The 15,643-nt window shown below is 33.9% G+C and overlaps 1 protein-coding gene and 1 pseudogene across 1 annotated transcript; both read left to right on the top strand.

Annotated features, from left to right (window-relative positions):
• The first annotated feature begins 6,601 nt into the window (after nucleotides 1–6,601).
• Nucleotides 6,602–11,987, top strand: LOC106369461 (annotated as a pseudogene).
• A 7-nt stretch (nucleotides 11,988–11,994) lies between these two features.
• On the top strand, nucleotides 11,995–15,239 carry LOC106370129. The gene is made up of 5 exons (XM_013810195.3): nucleotides 11,995–12,634; nucleotides 13,011–13,422; nucleotides 13,511–13,747; nucleotides 14,074–14,376; nucleotides 14,885–15,239. The coding sequence occupies exons 1-5, from the start codon at nucleotides 12,228–12,230 to the stop codon at nucleotides 15,002–15,004; spliced, it is 1,479 nt and encodes a 492-aa protein (XP_013665649.2). The 5' UTR covers nucleotides 11,995–12,227; the 3' UTR covers nucleotides 15,005–15,239.
• Nucleotides 15,240–15,643: the final 404 nt, after the last annotated feature.

Genomic DNA, 15,643 nt, shown 5'->3' with positions numbered 1-15,643 from the left:
TAAATATTTCTTTGCAAACTATTATGTAAATAAAAAATATTATATATATATATATATATTATTATTATTATTAAGTCATTCCGGCAAGCACGGGGCCGGGTACATTGTTGATGCATCGTGTAATTTTGTGTACGGGACTTATTATAAAAAAAAACTTTTGTTTTTTCGTGGTCTATAATGTTGATAAATGGAAGAGTGAAAGGCACACGGATTGTTTAGGTTGATATTAGTATACCTAGTGGTTTCTTATTTGTTTGTATTTGAGATCGTAAATTTGTAATGAATTGATTTAACATTAGTGTTTTTAGCGTTTTCATGTAAAAAAAAACTTAGGTTTGTAGGGTTGGTTAGTGTCTAATGAGTTAGTTATTAGCAATGTTTTTAAACCCATCCAGACACTGAACTGGATGATGTTCCGTATCAGTCATCAGGTCGACTGCGGTTCAAGGTGAACCACGGGTTAAAAAATGAATTAGTTTTATTATATAAAAATATATTAGGTATGTAAATAGATATATAGAAACTAAATTTAAGTACTTTATAAATGTTTTATAAAACATAAAACAATAGTTTGGATATTTAAAAATACTTAAATTTAGTTTTATATTATATTACATTTGACATACAAAATATTAAAAATAGTTTAGAATATTTAATTTTTTTGTAACAAATTAAGTGTTATGACATTTAACTAAATCAAGACATTAAAATTCATAAATATTTAAATGTCTAATGTGAATAATAAAATTAAACTTCTAATCTAAAATAAACCAAAAGTAAAATATCATTAATAAATTATCTATAACAATAGCACCAAATTAAATCAACTAATTTTAGTTCTTTCTACCTTCATTCACTTTATTTTCTTCAAGTAAAAAATATAAGAATAATAAATAAAAGTTATTTATTGGTTCAAATATTAGTTCAACGGGTAACCTGATTCTGGATTTAGATATGTATCTATGATTTATATCCTTTTACATAACTCGATATCTTATATTTGACTAATATAGAGTTGAGTGCTTATTCATAGATGAAACTTTTGGGGTGTAGGCTGTAGATGCTTTATACGATTGCAAAAGTGAAGTGATTGGCCCTGGATCCTTCAGATTTAAGGGTGAAATAGGTTAGTTTCTTCAACTGCTCAAAGGTTTGGATTGTTCCGTAGGCTTAGCAAGAAGAAGATAAAAAGGCAAACCTTAAAGAAAGTATTAACTGGTATATGCAAACAGATTTCAACGGGCAGGTTGTTGTCCAAAACTATGTGAAGAAAAATGAGTGTGTAGACTGCGCAAAACAGGTAACTAAATGTGCAGCTTTTTTTTATCTAATAGTTGTGCTTTTTAAGCTGAAGATGAACAATGCCATTAGTTTATTAAAAAAATTCTGATAATTTATGGTTTGTTTGCTTAGTTTCGCGAGGCTGCAAAGAGAGGAGATGATTCTGGAATGCTCAATGTTATGTCAAACTACGATATGCAGTGCATGCACCAAGTTCTACTTGCGTATTTGTCATTGTTTTATGCTCCTAGATAGAAACGAAAGCTGATTAAAATCATTGTTGCAGGTGAGGAGGTTGTAACAGCTTAAGGAAGAGAAGTAGACCGGTTAGAGAAAGAGAACCAAGAGCTTGTTCTTGAAATCTGGCACGTTGACATCGAAGAACACATTCCCATAGACCAATCTCTATAATCTGTAACTTTCTTCCAGAGGTCTTAGTTATCGATACATTCTCTTGGCCTCAAGAAATGGAAACCACAAGTCTGGCACAGTGGCACTCTTGGAGAAATAGAAAAGAAAGTTATGTCAGGTTTGTGATTGGGAAATATGTGCTTTCTCCTCTATCGTGTTTTGATGTTAGAAACTCTCATGTGTGCTTTTTAAATTCTATGCACAACAAAAAGCTTGTTGTAGTCACGCTGAGTTGTTGTTTAATATCTAAAAGCATCTCTCATATACTTATTTTCCTAGCCATCTTGTCGTGTCTTTGATTTGTTTGGCTACATGTTTGGAATAATACAAATTTTAGGTGAAATGCAAACAGGAGCCAGATCTCAGGACCTTGATATCTTTGAAAATTATCCCTTTTGCGGAAAGCTTGTGATTTAATTAAAAATTACCATGAGTGCTACAATGTGGTTGTGAATGTTGCCAGAAAACCAGATGCCCGTGACTGGGCTGATTTATTTTCTGCTGCTTTGAGTTCAACAACGAATGTTTTTTTCTCTCTCTATTTGTCTTTAGTTTCTCTCTAAGCTTATGAAACTATGGTTTTTAGTGTTAAAAATGGTAATGTGGTAAACTTGTCTGCTCTTTTTGTGTTATCTAAACCGTACTGTATGCTATAAAACTTGAATTTCTCTTTTGGTTTTAAGCTGATGGTGAGAACAAAGATTATACTTCCTCTCAGCCGGAGGTGAGAGCAATCACTTTCCAGCAGGTGACTAACTTTTTTTTTAAAAGAGATTGTTAAAGCTACGCACCTAGTCTTATAAATAACAGGAAACTAATAAAACCTACAATTCAGAAAGAGATAACACGACTGTATTTTTTTTGTTCGACTGTGGCTATAGAATTTTAGTTGTAAAAGTTTAGCTATAAATAAATTGATTGTAGCTGTAAAGTTGTTACTGTAGATTATTTTTGCAGAGACTTTTGCTATAGTTAAATTTGTTGTACCTGTAAACTATAGGCTACAGATATTTTAAAATAAATCAAACAAAATTAACCACCTGCAAAGTTCAACAGTTCAGACCTTAATTGTTAGAGTAAAGAAAAAAATTATATTTAGTTGACAAATTACAAAGGGAAATCAATACTATTAAAAGGGAAGGACTCCTAAAAAATCTACTTATACAAGGTTGTTAGACCTATTAGTTATTTACTTAATCTGTTATCTATGGTCATTGTCCTATACTTTCTAATATAAAATTTATAATACTTTCCGTAACCGTGAGTTCAAAACGGTTTGTATTGTATCCATTAGTCAAAATAATAATTAAATCATGCACAAATGGTTATTCACAGTTTGAACTACAATACATGTATCTGTATACAACTAATCATTTTTAACATACAACTAATATTAGTCTTATACTATTATTTAACTAGCACAATCGATCATTTGTTTTTCATTTGCAACATATTTTTTTTTGACATCGATTTGCAACATAATTTTGAGTAAAAGAATGGGAAAATGATTATTTATGAAAAGTAGCTCATAAAGGGAATGAACATATTTGTATGCTAAAGTGTGTTATTGTTAAAATAAATATTTTTTAAAAAAACTATTAAATCTCATATACCATTATTATTTGAAACTCTTAACTATAATATAGATTGATATCAAACTAATACATATACCACAAAATCCTAATTCATGAATTACTACCGGTTATTAAACTACAATATTATCAAATCTAATTGATATCTATATATCTTGAATCGGTCATTTACAGATTTAGTTACCGAACAGCTTTTAGGTAATAATTTAAACTTTATATGGTATCTAAAATCAAATTCAGAGATATTTCAACTGAAAAATATAAACATATAATTATTAGCTAAGATTACGACATGATTTAGTTGAGATTGTAACCCGTTACGTCAATAACATTGAATTCAAATATAATCTGTCCAATTTTATTTCTAACATTATATTAGGCCTACATTATATATCAAAATATAACAATGCTAATAAAATCAAGAGAATATACCCGTTTATTTTTGATTTTTTTTTTCTGTTTTTTGCTGAAAACGGGTATTTGATTGCATGTTTTAAATATTTTGGAAGATATAGAAATTAATTATATATATCCGGGATATTGTTCCATACTAATAAATGTTTTCGTACATTTATAAACGCTTTTGGCTAGATGGGTAACACTTAGATTATGAAGATATGCGAATATTTTTGTGCTCAAGAATATTCTGAAATGATTGACTATAATACTATATGATTTTCATTACGCATAAACTTTTCTCACCATAGCGACAAATATATCTGAAACAATACAATTCAACGTGATTTAGCAACACCATGACTGCAAAAATTTGATAGATTTCAGTTAGGACAAATGATATAAGTTAATGCGTGAGTACTGTTAGGTAAATTTCATTGTTTTTTCCTTTTTTATTAGTGGTTTCAAGAGAGAGAAGGAAACAACGCAAGTTCATTGTTATAGATTTACTCTATTTTTATTAGTAAAAACAACATAAGTGAAAAGCTGTTTGTGCAGAGAGATTCATCAAGAAGTGAAATAAAACGAGAAAATCATCAAGGTGCTTAGGATTTTGACTTTTTTCGGTTGCAAGAAGAGACATTTAAGATACACATTAAACATATCTACTAATAAATTAATAATGCAAGTTTAGAGAAATAGGTCTATTATTCTGATGAGCAAGAGAGAGAGAGAGCAAGAAGAATATAATACCAACTTATATCGCTCATTTCTTGAGTCTCAAAGATAGCATATCCACAAGAGTTTAGGCAAAAAATATACAATTTCGTTAAAACGTAACTGAATCACATAATTTTATAGAGATAGCAAAAGATGACCCCATTTCATTACCGTTGACTAAAATATATTGCAAGTGCATAAAGTAAATGCAATGCATGTTCTTTATAATTTAATCCGTTTATAAACCAAACCTTATATGTACCTCTCTAAAAATTAAAATATTCAATAATATGCACAAAAATAGTATATTTTTTGTTACATTCATATGTAAATACATAATCAAATTACAAATTCATATCAAATAAATTTTTTGAAATTTCAAAAATAAACCCGCGCTTAAAAGCGCGGGTCAAAATCTAGTTGATTAATTATAATACACAAAGAAAAAAAATTAATCTGCAAGACTAAAGGAAAACATTTGTATATACGGTATGAACCAGAATTATTTGTTTATATGGTATGAAACAGAATTACACAGAGTAGGGGATACTTGAATCAATAACGTTACACTCAAGTCTTTGAAACAAAAATATATAGAACAAAGCTCGCTTAGCTTCACAAACACAATTTTCGGGTTTAGACATGTACATAGGATCTATGTATATGTTTTTACACACAAAAAAAAGATCTATGTATATGTTTAAACCGGTACCGAACTGGAAAGAGTCCATCTTTGTTGATCAAAGCCTCTTTCCTTGAAGACGTTTTGTCATGACACTCAAAAACACTATAAAAATGAAATGGATTCTTTGATTCTCAATTTGCAGCAGCTTCTGCTGTGTTGATTCAACCTGCTGATTCAGATTCTCTCATCAGATACCTTCTTGGTTTTGAAGATTTTGATACAGATTCCTCTTTATCTGCTACTTCATCTTTCGCTTATAATCTATGGCTCTATGTTAAAATAAAAAAGGGGTCTATGACATTCATAGTCTGCTCGTAACAAAACCTCCAATTTATAATATATAATATGCTGAATTCAAACAGTATAAAGATACTTACTCTTCTAAACAGAAAAAACCACTACTGTTCTTCAGTATTTCAGTAACAATGTTTGCAGTGGCTGCACATTCTTATGATTGAAGAGATATCAGTAGAAAGACTACTACGGTCTCAATGTATAGGAGAGAGTGATTAAGAACATACATACCCATCCCAAGGGTAGACAGTCCAACATCATCGTACTGCTGCATATACCTCTGAAACAAAACCCAAGTTACATCAATCTCTGTCAATACTAAATTACAGAGGCTAGAACATAAGTAATAACTACACCAACAAAATCTAAAACATGTTGCCTGAGAGAACTAAAGCACAGAAAAGTTTTACAACGGTGATTTTGTAGAAAATTACATTTTAGTAAAAATTGAGCTTTTTGAGTGGATAAGAGTAACACAGATTTTCACATTACATCCTAGATAGAAACATATCATGGAGTTCAAGTTAATAGGCAAAACAAATCCCTGAAGTTAACCCAAAAATCTCTGCTTAGTCTAAATAAAAATGACTTCAAGAGAATTCAGAAGGACTGCTCGATCCAATCCTCTCGTAAAGAGCTACGAAGCTAACCACAAAAAGATTAGCATTTTTCAATAAATCTATAAGATAACAAAAGAATCAGGAGTCATAGAGATACGATAGATCGGACAATAGAAACAAACAAATAACACTCCTAGTTGTCTGTTGGTGTTCGCCAGTGTAAGTAACTGGCCGTACGTATGGAATCGGAAAAATCAGTTGGTATTGGCTTCACGTACTGGCAACTTTTCAAAAGAAGTGCCATCAGTGAAAGTATGAAAAGGGGAGCATCAGACAATCGAAAATTCCAGGAACCCGCTCATCGTGTAGACAGAGCCTTCAGCGAAACACTACCTGAAGATGCTGAGACGGTTCGCACTCACGCATCCTTGCAAAAGGATTGACTGTTACAGACAAACAAATGAAAAAAATTACAGTCTCTGTAAAACTGGAATCATCGAAAGGATTTACAAAATTCGGGACAGATTACCTTCTCGTCGATCAGTGACATGTCATCAACTCCACACCCATAAGTTCCCCGCCTCTCTTCACATTACCACAGCTTTCAGATCACCAAGCATGGTTAATGAATTCGCCATTGTTGGACGTGATAATGAGCAGAGATGATACTTGAAGTTTTCGTACACACGGCAGTCTTCTGCAACGATGGTAATTTATGGGAGATCTTTGGTCGGTTACAGGTTGCATACGAAGACTCCAAGCTCACTTTAATGTCGTGTAGTGGGGCGAGTTGGACAAAGCTTGTTAATGCTCGGATTAAAGGACCAAATTAATGGAAACGCAAGGCATTTCAGGCCTCCGTCGGACAACGACGACGATATGACTTAAATGGAGTTTTTTTTTATAGAATACACAAAATATGGGCCTGGAGATAAACAATAGGAAACCTAAATCAAATAACACATATGAAACGAAAAATAATTATGGGCTTTGAGACAACGAACATGAAGCCCAAATAAAAGAGCCCGGAGAAGGGAAAATAGGTTTCGTTGATTTTTCTAGGTGACAAGTGTCTAAATTTGCCCCGTGCTGCTTACTGATGTGACGCAAGGAGAAGAGAGAGAAAACTATTTTATTGTATTAGATAGATAGATGTGTTCATATGTCAAAAAAAAAGTTTTATTTGAATGAGAAATGGAGATATAATATGTGTGATTTGAGAAACTGCGTTTCTGTTGTGCAATAACTGCGTTTCACAGACCGAGGCTGTCCAGTGCCATGACCAAGGATTGTCCCTCTGCCAAACATGTTTTTGAAACGCCAATGACGCCTCACGTATTAACAATAATTCGGGTTATAGTTTTTCACCACTTTTCGATCTTGATTCCTCTTCCTCGTCTTCTTCTTCGTCATCTTCTTTCATTAATTTCGATTGGGAATCACTATAATCATTTGTCCGGTTACCTCTCAATTATGGGGACTCATCATCCTCTTTTGGAAATTTTCAAAAATTTGACAATTATTCAAAGAATAGTATTGATCATCAAGTGCAAAAGCTTCAGCCCTTTGGACATTCCTAAGGTATATTCTTATAGTCAGTTACAGCGGGGTCGGCATTTTATTATTTTGACGATGAATTTGTGGTCGATTCGATGTGTCTTTGTCTATGTGTCACTTTACAGAGGATATATAGTTCATGTTCAGGCTTCGATTGTTACGAAACTAAAGAGATAGAGAACATTTGACGACTACAAGGCAGTACTCGACCAAAAAGAATGTTTCACCGCAGATGAATTGATCCTAACTGATCAGCTAATCGATAAAATAACGAAACAATGCAGAAACCAAGGCAGAGGTATTAACAAACATCAACTCAAATATATCCCATATTGATGTTTTGATCAGTTAATTTTACGATTAACTATTTTTTGGCATAGCAGGTTATACCATCTTTGTCATCGGGTATGTCATCGGCCACACATAAAGATTAGTACTACACTGCAGCTTTGGCTAATGCAAGTTATGAAGATTACAAGAAGAATCAAATGATTTGCTCAACGTCAAAGGAAGAGATCATTAATAATGTTGAAATCTTCCTTAACGCTCTTTCAACTTGATTGTGGGCCATCGCAGTTGATTCTGATAGATGCCCATGATATCATTGATATGTCTTTTTTTTTTGCTAACATTTGGTATCATTGATATGTCACTATGGGATGGGATGATAAAAACCTGCATCTCGTGCATATGATCCGCAAGCACGATTAGAAGCATTGAAGAGATATTTCGCAAAGAAGGAGAAACGCAAGTATGAATTATTATGATTTTTTTTTTGTAAAAAAGGCTTTCATTAAAATTTAAAACAAAGTACAGATGTGATTTGTTAGATCATATAGTTTGAGAAAGTGTGATACATGAAGTAGACATAAAAAAGAGCTATAAAAGTTTGAAAACTTAGTACAACTCTTAGCTTAACCAAACTAAGAAGGATATTAGTGCGCTTGATTGGAACCTCGACCTCTACGGCCTCGTTTTCCTTTTCCACGAACTGTCATCCATCCCATATCTTGGTACTTTTGTGTCGGTTTGATCAACCGACCCCCTCTTGTCATGTTTCCAACTTCATCCATTTGTTCAGTAATATGAAAATCACTTTCCATGTTACTAACATCTTGGATTGACTCGGTTGAAAGAGGAGTCATTTTTAAAGGATCACTTGCTGAGAGTATTGTACCCTCATCCATGATAATTTCTGATGGAGCATCGTCCATAACTTTTAAAGAAGTGTGAGCAGATGATGTACCTGCTAGTGTAGAAGATAGAGTAAACTTTGCATTCGGAAGTGAATTATCATGAGTAGCAGGGCTATCCTTGTGAGAATTAGCTACCTGAGGAGACGTAGACTCTGTAGTTGCTGGTGAAGAACTAATGTCCGTTGAGGACGCTACTGGCTTCCCTACTTCAAAGGGAACATGTTGATTCTGCTGGACATCAGAATCAGTATTATCCAAAAGAGAGTCTATAGCAACCACTGGGATATTCACATCCTTGTGTTCAGATCTTTTTTCATCTGTTGGTGGAATCTTGTCTTCCTTTAGTAGACACCTCTTTGCTTTGTGACCTAAACTTCCACATCTTTCACAAGTTGATGGAATCCAAGAGTAGATCACATCAACTAAAAATATGTTACCAAGCTTATCGTCCAATGCAATCTGTTTGGGAAAACTTTTGTCGAGCTCTATTTCAACCAAGATTTTAGCCTCTCCAATGTTTAAGGGATCCAGCCTTGGCTTATGTGTAAGCATGGGCTCACCTAGACCTGAAGCAATGTGCGAGATTCCAAGTCTAGAGTAGCAGCTGGTTGGAATATTTTGTAGGGTCACCCAAGCTGGTACCGTGGAGATTTCAGGGATTTTTAAAGAACCTTCTGGATTCCAAGGAGCCACAAACATTAAGCAGTCATCTACATGCCAGACGCAACGTTGAATGATCCACTGTCTTGTCTCTTTGTGTGGAACATGGAAAAGGTAAGAGGCTTCTCCTAGTTTTCGGCTACCAATTTTACAGCTTCTACCCCAGAGACGGTTTACAACAGCATGTGTAAGACCACCCGAAGGAGCAGAACAGCGATGAAATTGCCCAATCACATATTCTCCTACATTCTCAGGGCCAAGCTGAAGTACCTTAGTTGGAATGATGATCTCAGGAGTGCCATCAAGTCTGAAAGTTGGTCTGGAAGCACGATACAAGTTCCTCGTAGCCGGGTTCATCCTTGCAGCCCATGGAAAGCGGAGTGAGCCATCTTCCTTTAGTTCTGGAGGCGGCAACTGTGTAACTGGGAGGTTCGGTGAAGAAGGTACTTTCAGCGAAGATTTCTTTTTTTTAAAGTTGGTACTTTCATCCAGTGAAGGCCAAAATTTCTCGATTTGGCTTTGCACCAAGTGTGGATCATAGTTACAAGGCGTTGATGGCTCAGGTGGTGTACAAGGAGAAGGGAACTTTAGAACAAGTGGCTTTGACCATGCTCCCATTGAAGGTACGAATAGAGCTTGTTCTTCTTCCATAGTATCTTCTGTTTGGTGAGGAACATCTAGTTGTGTTTGAGGAGCCTCAAGAGACTGACTCACTTTTGTTACCTGGTCAGAGTTTACATGAACAACATCAAAGATCTCGTCGTCACAGTGAAAGGGCGGAGGAGCTGTGGTCAACAAAGGAGCAACAGAGTTGTGGTCAGCAATTCCAACAGAGTCGTGGTTGTTGTTATTGCTTTGCGACGGAGGAGTTGTGGTCGACGGAGGAGTTGTGGTCGACGAAGGAGCAGTGGAGCCATGGTTGTTGTTGCAGGGCAGCGAATCTTTCTTTCGGAAAGGTGGAATCTCTGGCAAATCCATGGAAATTTAAACAGAGACAGATTGGATGAAGCACAAAGATTGAGGAATGGATTTGATCCACCGTAACAGAGGAGAAGTCAGAGCAAGAGAGCCAACGGCGGAGCCGCCGTGTAAAAGCAACAAAATTTTGTTCTAGGATTGTCTCGATAAATGGGCCTTCAACGAGGCATGTTCATTTTTAATTATTATGATTTTGATGAATTAAATATATTGAGACAATATATTAGTCTATTTATTGGTATTGTTTGCTCATGCATGCATTCTAATCTCGAGATTTAATTATACCTAGCGTCTTCCTTTGAGTATCTATACGTAAAATTCAATTATTATGATTTTGATGAATTAAATATATTGAATTTTACGTATAGATACTCAAAGGAAGACGCTAGGTATAATTAAATCTCGAGATTAGAATGCATGCATGAGCAAACAATACCAATAAATAGACTAATATATTCATGAAAATTAGATATGAATCTCGAAAATCTACAGCTGATACGAACAGACGATTGAAAGGAAGATTTACAAAAGCTGGTACAGATTATGATTATGACCCACGAGCAAATAATACTAATAAAGAGACTAATATATTCATGACCTAATAAAAAGATGGTTGCGATCATATAATCATAATCGTTATGGACGTAAACGCTCGCTCGACCAAACGCAGAAGCAGGAGATAATATAAGGGATTGTTTGCTCGTGAGTAAACATTTTTTTTAATAGAAGTTCGTATACCAATTTTAATACCTGAAAGGCTACCATTTTTTCAAAAAAAAAGATAGTTGATATCTAAACACTTATAAACCAACTATGTTGCAGATCACGTATTCGTGGCATTTTAACTTTTCCTTAATCATATTTCACGAAACAAAGTTCAACTATCATAAGGAAAATACATAAATATTCCCTGAGGCAGTGTGGCTTGGACCATGTAATATTGTACATGTTCAAGGCAGCAAAATTCACGTTATCAAACGTTCTTTATTTCGTCCGTTCTCAATGTTTTTGATGTGTGATATTATATGCCACCAAGAAAACCATTAGAAAAACAGAGTACATATCAAAATAAACTATTTATTGATCCAGTTTTATTTGTAATCTTTACATTTGATACAAATAGAATTAAGAACGAGATCTAACTACACACTTACTAAACATCCTTTTTTTGTAACATCACTTTTTCACTCAATCATATTTACCCAATAGGAGACCTGTTTGGCGAAGGAGTCTGCTTTTTTTTCCTCTCGTGAGATCCAAACGGAGAGCAGCTCAAAATAAGAAGCAACAAAAATAGGATATCTGCAACAATACCATAATTTAGTTTTAGTAAAAAATATCCAATAACTTAACAGGAAAAAAACTATGGTGTTAGAAAACTGAATTCCATTCCATGCACATATACCGTAAGAAAAATTCATTACTAAAAATATAAACATATCCAATTAAAAAAAAAAACATATCCAACTAAGATGTATCGTATATTAATTTAAAAAAATTATATAGTGGAGAAACAACAAATGTACGAGTCCAAAAAGATTCTCACACTCAAATTAAATTTATATATAAAGGAAATAAAACCAATAAGCTAATAAGCTCATTCTATGTCTACGCCTTATCGTCTTTAATTCACAATCAGCTTTAGGTAAATAGTTAGGCCGCATTACTTCTGTGCATTAAAAAAATACATTTTACATTACTCCATTACCCTCCCTATGATCGACCTTCATTTTCTGCCGCCGCTACAACCGTCTATAGAGACCGTGACCACCACTTTAATGTCGCCACCGTCGTTGCATTTATACATTTTGAGATCTTTATTTTAATTCTCTATATATATAGGTACTATACAAAATAGTATCCTTCTTCATATACAGCTCTTTTGACCCCTAAGGAAATGTGTCTCTTTCGACCCTTATGGAAAGCTTATTCTTTATCCTCTTATTCTCCAATTATCTCGACCCGTATGATGAATTGCATACTACTTTCTGTTTTAATTTCCTTTGTATACCTTATCGTCTCCCTTTCCGTATCAATGCTTCAGCCTAAAGACACTATTAATGCCTACTTCTCATCTTCTCAAGATCAACCTCAGAGCCTTACAGAGATCGATCACATTGTCTTTGGGATCGGATCGAGCTTGAACTCGTGGCCTGCACGTAGAGATTATGTTAAGCTTTGGTGGGATACTCAGAGAATGAGAGGGTGTGTCTTTGTTGATAGTCCTTTGTCGTCTTTGGAGAACAATACAGATTCTCATCTTCTCCCTCCGATTTGTGTTTCTGAAGATACGTCACGGTTTAGGTAACTATGGAAACTATTTATAGCATCATTCTTTGAAAGTAGATGTAATCTGCGCTTATTAATTACTCCGTTTCAAATTAATAGATGTTCTAAGTTCAAATTTATTTAGAAACTTAAAACTTATTCGTTTACGATTTAGAACTGTCTGCAAATGAGTTCAAAATTTTAATTTAATATGTAACTTCTAAAATTCTTTGTTTCCAACATATTTTATTTTCCGAAATTTAAGTTAATATTATATTTTCAAAACCATATATAAAAATAATAATTCAATTCCACTATAATAATAATAATAATTAAGATTCCAGTTTTATTCCTTTAACTTTCCTTTCTAAATATAAATGGAATCGAGCCCACAAAATTATTGATCATGCAGATACACTTGGGCAGGCGGTGACAGAAACGCGATTCGGATCGCGCGCTGTGTTTTAGAAACCGTAAGGATGTTCAATAACTCTGCAGAGGAAGTAAGATGGTACGTGTTTGGAGATGACGACACCATATTCATCCCAGAAAACCTCGCAAGAACGCTCTCTAAATACGACCACATGTCATGGTACTACATAGGAGCTACCTCAGAGATTTATCATCAGAACTGGTTGTTTGGAGACGACATGGCGTTTGGCGGTGGAGGGGTAGCTTTAAGCAGCTCGTTGGCTAACGTCTTAGCTAAAATTTTTGATTCTTGTATCGAACGGTATCCACATTTATATGGAGGAGACGCTAGAATTCATGCTTGTGTGCTTGAGCTTGGAGTTGGATTGTCTCACGAACCTGGCTTCCATCAGGTTTTATACACCTTTGTATATATTTTTTAATTTTGCTCAAAAATTGATTTAACTAGCTTCTTCCTTTTTTTTATATCTATGTATGCAGTTTGATGTAAATGGAAATGCATTGGGAATATTGACATCACATTCAACGAGACCGTTGGTGTCTCTACACCACATGTCCCACATTGACCCACTTTTCCCAAACTCAACTACTTTCTCCGCCATCCAACACCTCTTCTCCGCCGTAGAACTTGATCCTCTCCGTATATTTCAACTCTCCGTTTGCTACGACCGTCGGTACTCTTGGACCATCTCTGTGTCCTGGGGATATACTGTTCAGGTTAATATCGCCTTGCCAACCTTAATTTTAGAAAATGTTAAAACATTTATATAGGTGTGTAGTAAGTCGGAAAAAAAAATTTCCCTGATTTTTTTCCGTTTTAGTATATCCTGGATTTTTAATTTGTTCGGTTTAGTTTGTCTATTTAGAAAAAGATACTTTTAGGATTCAAATAAAATTTCGGTTCGATTTATCTTTAGTTTATTTAGTTTGTAAACTTTGGTTCGGCTAAAATATCTAGTACTACCTAGGTACATTATATTTTTGAATGATTATAGTAACCTGATGCTATTAAATCAAATTAATTTTTTTGTTTCAAATGTTAGATTGAGAGTAGGCATATGTTTCTACGTGATGTTTTGCGAACACAAGAAACGTTCCGACCATGGCAAAATTTCGGCGGGTTAGCAAGTGTGTACACATTCAACACAAGAGAGTTTAATCCTGATCCTTGCAAAAGACCTGCCACTTTCTTCATGGAACATGTTTCTTCTACTCCCGATGATGGAACTATTAAAAGTGTGTATAAGCAAGCTTACGAGAATTGCACGTATGATCCCATTTCATCGCCTCGCAAAACTGAAGAGGTTAGAGTGTTCTCGACAAGATTCGATCCCGATATCAGAAAAGTAAGGGTCCTTTTCTGATTTTTTGGATTTTTAAAATAAAAATTCGTGTTTCAGTATTGATATTAGATTTGATAAAGAGTGAAATTTTGGTCATCTGTAAAACCATTGCTAGGTTAGTTAAATCTCTATTGAAATATCAATCGCTAAAGTTTCCCTAGTAACATTTATCATTTTTACTCTAAAATTAAGTACCAACAAAATTACGAATATCACATATAAAATTCAATATAAACGCTCAATTGTTAAAAATAAGAAGGAACATGCTTGGAAGTACTCTATAAGGACTAAGAGGTTCTTATTGTAAGATAAATTCAAGATAATTCAGATAAGTTGGACAGATCATAGTGTCTCCATTTTAGTAACTGAAGTTGAGTAAACTAATTTGACATTTACATGTTAACATTTTAAAATAAAACTATATAAAATTTTTATATATTCTGTAAAACTGTTTCAATTTTATTTATTTTAAGTTTTATTTATCTTAATTTATTGTTTTTGGATGTGATAGTTAAAGGCTCCGAGAAGACAGTGTTGTGATATTTTACCTACTTCTTCGACCGATGGAAAAGTAATGGAAATTGGGATTCGAGAGTGCAAAGAGGATGAGCTCATCTATATGAATCCCTAGTAGCAGCGTTACTCTTTTTTTCTTTTTCTTTTTTGAGCAACAAACTGATTTATATTGGGAGGCCTCACTGTAGAGAGAGCCCTAATACCTTTATACCCTCTTTTGTTTCATTGCTATCCAAATTTTACCTATATCATTGCAAAATAGTTTCTTATTAATTAATGTATACTAAAAATTAAACTGTCAATCAGTTTGTTGCCTTTCAACTTTTGAGGTTTGTGGTTAGCTATTTTCACCTGCCGTAACATCCTTTATGAAGCATATGTATTTGAATGGAGAAACTATGAACATGAAACAATAAATATGTATGATGGCAATATAAGAACGGTAGGGGAGAGGATTTGAATGGCACGCGAAGTCTATAGCAGTGAACACACGTTAGCAATTTTTTAAAAAAAAAACTCGAAAGTTCAGTTAACTAAAGGGTGGCTAAATTATTCATACTTAGGTATACATTTAAAGAATAAAATGATAGTTTACTTGTGTTACAAGATAAGAATCCAACATTTTGAAAGGAGTGTATAATAAAGGCAAGTCAAAATAACAAAATTTAAATGTGAACCGATTGAGAGACCGGCTTAGAGCATCTCCAATGTAAAATTCTATTTTTTTTCCTCCAGAATAGAGTAAAAGTAAATA

The sequence above is a fragment of the Brassica napus genome, chromosome A10 (genome assembly GCF_020379485.1).
Source record: "Brassica napus cultivar Da-Ae chromosome A10, Da-Ae, whole genome shotgun sequence".
Lineage (NCBI taxonomy): Eukaryota > Viridiplantae > Streptophyta > Magnoliopsida > Brassicales > Brassicaceae > Brassica > Brassica napus.
This window is presented reverse-complemented; position numbering and strand designations above follow the sequence as displayed.

Excerpts from the sequence above, each read along its gene's own strand:
- LOC106370129 (XM_013810195.3), top strand. The coding sequence starts at position 12,228 with ATGTGTCTCTTTCGACCCTTATGGAAAGCTTATTCTTTATCCTCTTAT. Across the intron at positions 12,635-13,010 it reads GAAGATACGTCACGGTTTAG|ATACACTTGGGCAGGCGGTG; the intron begins GTAACTATGGAA and ends TTGATCATGCAG. Across the intron at positions 14,377-14,884 it reads TCGATCCCGATATCAGAAAA|TTAAAGGCTCCGAGAAGACA; the intron begins GTAAGGGTCCTT and ends TGGATGTGATAG.